Here is an 8557-nt window from a genome sequence, read left to right on the forward strand (position 1 = left end):
CTTTGACATGATAATTCAAGGTCGGCTTGCTAGCTTCTTTGAAGCTTTCACACAGTTTTCATAAGTGGGTGGAGCAATTATCATGTAGTTAGTTATGCTTTTACACCATTCACTGATGATGGCCATGTGATGCAGTAGAAAGCTCCAGAAAAAACATGTTCACATCGCAACCAGGATCAAACTGATGTGCTGAGGTCCCAAAAAAGAAATAATCGTTGTTAAAGTGCACTCAGTAGGATTTACCTCTGGCCACAAAGAATTCTAAAGGTTATGTTTGAATCTGAACTTCACTTCATGGCTGATGTGCCTTTTATTGCAAATGTCAATGGCCTTTTCCACCTGACAGCGCATCAAGGTGAAAGAATGTCTTTTTTTTTTTTACAGTAATTTTACCCAATCAGGTGTCTCCAAAAATGGGCCACACATCAATACCAGAAACCTGCTGCTTGAGTGCTGCCAAACTGAAGACTAGTAGCATCACATCCATGCTACACTACTAACCTGTTAGTTTTTCAAATTCATTTCAGAATCATTTTACTAGAGTATACAGAGCTACATGTCAAAAACACTTTTAAGTACCCAAAGCCAGGCCTCCTTTTTTAAATCTCGGTTAGAAGTCCTCTTAAGCCTAGTGTTTATCAGGAAAATTTCACTTTTTACTTTATCTGTTTTATATATACAGCATATGCTGTATATATATTCTAAAACTAAGCAATTTTTTGCTTGGAGTATTTTTACATCACTACAATTACATGATTAAATTACTATCGATAAAATGTTGTGACTTAAAGCCAAAATGCTTTCAGCTCCTCAAATGTGAATATTTGTTTTCTTGTCTTCTATGCATATGATAGTAAAGTGAATATTTTGGGATTTTATAGTAATTTATAATATACATATTAAATAACCTATGCTAACTTGAGTCCTGGGAAATGATGATGAGCACTTCTTTCTATTTAACATTTTCTGACATTTTACAGACCAAATAAATAATTTGCAGATTACTCGATAATTAACTACAGCTCATTGTAGGCTACAGCAGGTGGCAAAGTAGAAACATTAAATCTTTAATAAACAGCTGTAATAAAAAAAAAAAAAAGTCAGTCTTGTAACATGATCTAATGCTGAATGTTTCAGGAAGGAATAAACAGATATCCCCATTCTACTGAGGATCCCCTGCAACCCTTACAGGGATCTCTGTAGATTCCAGGACCCTATTTTGAAAACCACTGGCACAGATAAAACAGCGCAGAGTTCAGCAAGGCCACGCAGCCCTACAGAAGAGGACTACTGGCCACTGGTGAAAATGTATTTGACTTCTGACTTTATTCTCAGAATTCTGGGTTTAAAGTCAGAATCCTGAGATAAAAGTCAGATTTCTGAGATAAAAAGTCAGAATTCTGAGATTAAAGTCAGAATTCTGAGTTTAAAGTCAGAATTCTGAGAATAAAGTCAGAACTCAAATAAAAAGGTTCACCAGTGGCCCTAATCCTCTTCCGTACAACCCCAAATAAGCTCCCTGCAGTTTTTTTTCTTCAATGAGACTGTTGACAGCCTACCGCTCCTCCTATGAGTGGGACTCTTAAAATGGTCGGCTTTAGGACCCGGGAGAGCAGGCTGCCACAGAGGCATTGCAGACAGCGCGTTTGGGAGGTGTAGTGGAAGAAAGGCAAAGAAACGGAGTAAATGAGAGCACTTTTGTCCAGATTGTTGAAGGACTTATCAACTTAATTTACCGCCGAAACAGCTCACTATAATGAGACGGACACATTGTTGAATTCCTGCCCAGGTAAATGTCCGCGTTTCCTTCGCATGTTTAACTACAAGAGGTCGACAGCTAGACAGGGTAGGTCCCCATTGTACTCACATGGGATGCGGTTATTCTCACCCAAGCTGCCCTGCTAGGCCCCATATCCTTTCTATCGCTAAAAGCAAACCTGAAATGAGCTACTTTCCTGACTTCACTTCGCCGTAGAAGTTATTTAGATGTAAAGTCAAGGGCTTATAAACGCCCTGTCGTAAATAATGCGTTGTTATTTTTTCTACAAACAACAGCCAGTGTTGTTCAGTTAACCATTCATTTTTTGACAATGACCACTTTTGAGACACAGCCCTCAGGCCAAAATATCTGCAGTCATGAGACTTTAAACGGTTCACCTCTACGCGAAAGTTGTTTTCGCTTGTACTTAATGGCCCAGGAGGCAAATGAAAACAAATGAGCTCAACAGGAGAGCAGCTCATTCATTATTAGCTACCACTGCGTTTGTTTACGTGTTTGAGTGAGGACTTTATGGCCGGGCAATAATTGTACAGTCGTTAGCTTTGCTAGCTTGTTGCTGTTCTGTTGTAACTCTGTTGCATTCACGTTCAGTGATACAAAGTAGTACACATTTGTTGTGACTAGATACCACCTTTTAGAGGTTCTAAAAATGGGACCCAAGGATTTTTTTAGTCCAGTTTGCACACCAGGGGAGTTATAAAGGAAAGGTATAGTAGAGTTATATTCTTATTTTTACTTCCCTGTAATCTGTACAATTGCAAAATGTATGAGTAACTGTTTTGGTGATAGGTTTTACTGTCCTCACTGTTATCATCCCACCTACAATGATAACAGTTATGCATTTATTTACTACATCATTGTTAACTACAGTCATTTTGTCAGCAATGTTTATTTTTGAAGAGTCTGTGATGTGAAGCATACTGATGTGGGAGTCAAAAATGAAAAGGTTTGCCAGCACAAGTTTAATGGACATGCAAGATGCAAAGCTTAAATGTCTCACTTTACTGATGTTACTGTCTGTTTGCCTCCCAGAAGTTACTTGTATAGTCTGGAAAGAGAACATTGTCCCCAGACACGTTGTACCTGTAACACTTTTAGTGTCAAAATGTTTTTTCTAGTCATGAGACTACATCTGTCCAGTGTGTGTACGCAGAAGGACTTGGCATGTGACCGGAGAAGACGCAACAAGCTGGCGTAATGATGCAGCCAGTGACTACTTGGCTCTCACTGTTCTATTTAGAAAATACCAGTCACCTCCCACCCAATCCCCTCACAGCCCCGTTGATGCAAAAGTGCCACCGATTGCATGCAGAATCTGAGGAATGTTGTTTGAAATATTGCCCCTGTACACAGGCAAACTTATTGTGCCTGTCACCCTGTTTGCACCACAGGAGTTTAGATGTATCATCATCATCATCATCAAGAAGGGTTTGCTTCTATTGATTGTAGCCCACTGTCAGCATCACATGACAGTACTCCTCTTAGGCTGGAGTGCTCTCAGTTTTTTGACACAGACAAGCATACTTTTTGCTTCATTCGTCCCGTCAGTTACTCACATCAAAAGCCAGGTCATTTGATCTGCAACAGACCAAATGTTTCATTCTGCGTGTTGTTGAACATTTTTTTTAAGGACAGAATAAATACGATTGGTATATATTTGAATACATCCAGCGGTGCGATCTATCTGTAATTTAGTTAATGTCTTGTCTTGAATGGAAAGAAATACATTTTCAACATGAGTCATAAAAGAAGTTGCTGTTCATATCATCGCAGGATTAAAGCAGTGAGTCTACTCGGCTTTCAAGATTACAGTAGCTGTGGTTTGGTTCTCCGCTACACCTACCCATTATATTCTTATCATTGGTGATGTGTTTTCAGGGAACTTGAAAGAGGAACTTGGCAATGTGTAGTAGATCACACTACTACTGGTTCCATTGTTGCATTTGAACACAAACCAATTTTGCTTCATGGACTGTTTTCCTGCCCTAGGTGAGCATATTCAATGTTCCCGTTCTGTTGTTTAATTTAAAATATTTGAGTGTGATGTTCTGTCTTTGATGAATGTAAGACCAGCTCCTGACTCTCTTGTTTACCCAAGCAGCAGCAGCAGCAGAAAATAGAGCAAAAACAGACTTGTATCTACCAATCTGTGATGAAGGAAGTAGTGTGGTGATGTCTGCCTGATTTTCTGCTTCCTGCCATAAACACATGGGACTGTCCTCTGTGGCCCAGTGACAGGCACAGTGTGTGGCATCTTTGCAGCATAAACTGATTTGCATTGAATGGGATGGCCCCTGGTGCTGGAGCCAGAAAGATGAATGATTGAAAGCCGCCCTGACAGCAGGGCAGGCAGGCACGCAGGCGGTGGCCCAGAGGCCTAAGGACCATGTGACCCAAAGTCAGGGTACTGGGTTCATTCAGTGGCTGCTGGCAGCAGCCCAGCTTTTCCACACAGGCCGCAGTAGCAACAGGTCTCTCCCATTAAAACAGCAGCGCTCTGTTGTGGCTCCAGAGCCGGTCTTGTGCATGTGTTGCTCTTTTGGTTGTTTTGTTTGCGCTCGTGTGTGTGTGTGTGTGTGTGTGTGTGTGTGTGTGTGTGTGTGTCTGTGTGTCTGTGTGTGTCTGTGTGTCTGTGTGTCTGTGTGTCTGTGTGTCTGTGTGTCTGTGTCACAGAGTACACACTAAGATGCCGGAGAGATCCAACAGTTTGTGTGATCCCTAGTTTGAATAGCACTCAGTGTGCTTTTTCAAATCCCTCTCCAAGATCCTCCCAACATCAACTGTGCAACACAAGCACCACAACCCCTGTGCAATAAACAAAAACCCTGAGCAAAAATAAACTGTTTTCACAAACTCACTTTTGCTCATTGATGGAAACTAGCAGAATGGCAGTAAATGGCGCGGTGATTGCACATTCACCGAGAGATGTATTTGAGCCTGGGGCTGTACTGATATGACTCAAAGTCTGTCAATAGTCACATCCACTTCCTGTTGTTGTCCCTACCAGTAAGCTGGATGAGGCTACTCAAACAGAGGACTCTTTTGATGGCCTTACTCTGACGGAGCAGCAGCAGACAAATTGATTTCAGTTGATGGTCAGAGATTGCCTGGTGCAATATGTGACATTTGTGTGAACAAGCATGGCAATTGATCATTCTATTGCTTCTACCCTGCATTCAAAGCCGCCTTTATAAAATGAAAAAGTACTGTATGAATCAAAAGGTCAAGTGTTTTGGTTGTGATAGCCGGCAGTTTTTTAGTATGTGTCATTGATGACTAACGGATAAGTCTGATGGATTTCAGCCTCATTTGGTTTATCTCATCTCTATCCTGTCTTCTATCATACATGGTAAGATTATTGTTTAGCTTGATATTCTACCCATATTTAGTTTTTTGCTGCACTTACACATCCTTCTCAGGACCCTTTCACATATTTTAGTATGTCAATGTGACAGCAGGTTATTTGCCTGTTTTATGCCTAAGGTGCCCATGTTAACATCAGCCCAGCAGTTTGCCTCGCCAGGAACTAGTAACATTTACCTTCTGCTTTCACCACAGGTCAGGTGTGATTAAAAACAGCATCCCTCACAGAAGCAGTGCACCTTCACCTCACAACATATTTAGTTTTACAGAACAACCTCAACTCGAGGCCCATTTGGTAGCTGGTCTGGAGCTTTTGATCAAATCACATGATCTTCATCAGTCTTCATCATTTGATATATGTGAATCTCAACTGTATTGTGTTTTTAAACAAACAAATCTAGTTGGATAATGCCACACACAAAGGGCTTTTCTGATTGTTGAGGGTACAATCACTGCAAGGCAGAAAATCTATAATGGATTTCACATTTTGTTTCCTAGGCACAAGGAAATTAAATAAATCTATATTGTTTTAGTAAGAAAATAATGTAAAGAGTAGATTTCACGTAGTAGGAGATTTGAAAACAGTTTGTGATGTCCATTGGTTAACTGATGTTTTCTTTCTCTATATTGTCTGTGGTTGATAACCTTGATGGTTGGGTACCTTTCACATCTGAACAGATACCAGTACCGGTACCTGAAATTCGGAACCCAATGGTACTTTTTTTTTTACAAAAAAGAAAATTCAGTAAGTAAAAATTATTCCCAAACAATTTATCCTTAAATTTTAAACTGACATAAACCCGTCCCTCTATCCTCCAAAAGCTATCCCTACAATATTCTTTTTTTAGCCTATTTTATTTTCATCATGACCGTTTTTAATTGCTCTTTAATGTTTCATGTAAAGCACTTTGAATTGTCTTGTTGCTGAATAAAGTTACCTTGCGTCACAACCCCAGGCTTTAAGTCAGACCCCAGGGCTTAGAAACCACTGTTGTGCCTGCTTGTCTCACAGAAAGTGTAAAGTCAACAGCCCTGCGACCCCTTTCACAGTGAATGGTGTTTGCATGAAGTTTTGAAAAACTGTAATCGCACCACTTTATTGGCATTGGCGTGACTCCCTTTGACTTCAACAAAACTGCAGAGCCGACTTAGTTTGCTCCGCCCGCACCTCTGTGCGTTAGTGGTGGGCGATACTGCAAAATTTGGTATCGATCCGATACCAAATACATATAGGGTCCGTATTGCCGATACCAATACGATACCTTTTTACTTAAAAAAATACTTTTGTGTAGGGGAGAGTATTTCATTATTTCTGAGGTGAATGAATGATCAGTTCTTTAGGCAATATTTTTTTATTAATGTATTGAAGTGCACAAAATTATTAGTTATTAGGCACTGTAGAATGAATACAGCGAGTCGCTGCTCCTCTGCGCGTTGTCAGTAAGTCATGTGACGACACAACAACGAATCACAGCAGAGGAGGAGGAGCAATGTGGGCCAAGATGTGAAAGCGGCGTTTGCTCAGTAAGGTGGAAGACACAAGCAAAGTATAGTGAACGTAGAGGAGAGATATCTAAATTAAAATATTGATTCAAATACCGAAATTTGGCACCGTTTGATTTTACGTGACTTTTGATTCAGTCGATACCGGTAAAAGTACAAGGTTTGGTACTCAACCCTATGTTGGGCAATATGAATATATATCTTTTCTATTGTGATGTTGAAAAACCAGTGGCTCAACTGCGTTACGGCAATAATTACGCCATTGGATGATCCTTTATGTTCTGATCCTTGCACTTTATGCTCACTTTGCACTAACATTCTTAATAAAATGAAAAAAAAAACTTGAAATAACTTATTCAGACAGTGTTATACAAAAATAGGCTTTACCATGTAAATATTTCTTTTATTACTGACTATTTATTAAATTACCAGAAACATTCTATATTGTGATATTTATCGTTATCAAGATATTAAATTACTTGTATTGGGATTGAAGATTTTGACTGTATTGCCCAGCCTTACCTTGATGTATTTGATTGTTGTTGGGTTCTCCAAGTTTTTTCTGTGATAATGATTACAAATCATAAATAATATAGTGAATTTAATCATCAATGTCTAATATCATATAATATCATAAATTGTTAAGCACCTTCCACGTTCATGCTGAACATCACTGTGGTAGGCAATACTGCAGCAGAGGGAATGCTCTGTTCAGAAAAGAACGATCAGGGGGTGAACAAAAGTTTGGAGGTCTTAAGTCCATCATCCAATTCAGTTTTAGTAGGATAATAATCACTGCCACACCCTCACGGTTTCACATCCTACAGTATGCTTAGCACAAACAAAAACATAAGACTCATCAAACTGCTTAATGAGAGACCTTACATTTTGAACACGGTTGCTACCTGCGTACCAGATAAAAATCCAGCAAAATGGATGAAGTTACAAAAATCAACATGGGTACATATGATTAAATGGGACACAAACACATAATTTTGGCTAAACCATCAGGATAAACAGCCCATGCAACTGCAAAATAAGTCGTAAAATCCTTTATTTAAGCAGCCTGTGTGAGAATTGTTTTAGGAATGGTTGCGTGGAATTTTTCAACGGGGGGAGACTTCATTGAGAATGCCAAAACCCCGGCCTTACACAGATGTATGAACCTTGCAATGTTGTAGTGTGAAAGGGACTATGTTGGTTTTAGCATTTCCTCCACTAACTGGGGCCATAAAACACTAGAATCCTCTCAATTCCACGGCCTCTCCTTCACTATGTTGACCTGAGGGTTAATATTAAGAAAAGTAGAAAAAAGCTTTCACATTAATATGGGGCTAATTTTTACTTTTTTTTTTTTACTAATAGGTAACCACCATTGAGAAGGAGGCTGTAAACCCCAGGACCTTGTCTCCAGGCTCCTGCACAGAGCTAAAAGAAGGAAACTCCGGAAACAACGCTGTCTCTCTCCCTGTGGGAAACCTGGATCCTCCACCCTGCCCACCAACATGACCAATGTGGTAATTGTCAAGGAGGGGTGGCTGCATAAAAGAGGTAAATGTACAGATAAAGTCTGACCTATAAAGTTGTATTTATTATCAGTTGTGAATAGTTTTATTTTTGATTGTTTCTGTAACTGCACTTGAACCTTTGCTGTGCTGAAAACCAAAGTGAAATAAGATAATCTCCATTCATTTTAATTTTTTTTATAGTATAAAATCGTAACGTGTTATCTCAATACACTTTTACAGATAGAGTAAGTCTAGACCACACTCCAAAATTTACAAAGACCCAACAATTCCAGTAATTCCCCTAAGAGCAAGCATTTACTGCGACAGTGGCGAGGAAAAATTCCTTTTAGGGAGAAACCTCGGACAGACCCAGGCTCTTGGTAGGCGGTGTCTGACGATACCG

General features: G+C 39.7%; 1 protein-coding gene across 3 annotated transcripts in view; it reads left to right on the forward strand.

Annotated features, from left to right (window-relative positions):
* The first annotated feature begins 1529 nt into the window (after positions 1–1529).
* Positions 1530–8557, forward strand: part of akt1 (v-akt murine thymoma viral oncogene homolog 1) — a 35210-nt gene continuing 28182 nt past the window's right edge. For 2 of the 3 annotated variants that reach the window (XM_032500464.1, XM_032500466.1), the window contains exons 1-2: positions 1530–1789; positions 8012–8197. In XM_032500464.1, coding sequence (XP_032356355.1) covers positions 8152–8197 — 46 coding nt within the window. In that variant the 5' untranslated portion in view covers positions 1530–1789; positions 8012–8151. Of the gene's footprint in view, positions 1847–8011; positions 8198–8557 lie in introns of all 3 variants that reach the window. The other variant, XM_032500465.1, reaches the window with a different exon arrangement.

The sequence above is a fragment of the Etheostoma spectabile genome, chromosome 20, assembly GCF_008692095.1.
Source record: "Etheostoma spectabile isolate EspeVRDwgs_2016 chromosome 20, UIUC_Espe_1.0, whole genome shotgun sequence".
In the NCBI taxonomy this organism is placed as follows: Eukaryota; Metazoa; Chordata; class Actinopteri; order Perciformes; family Percidae; genus Etheostoma; species Etheostoma spectabile.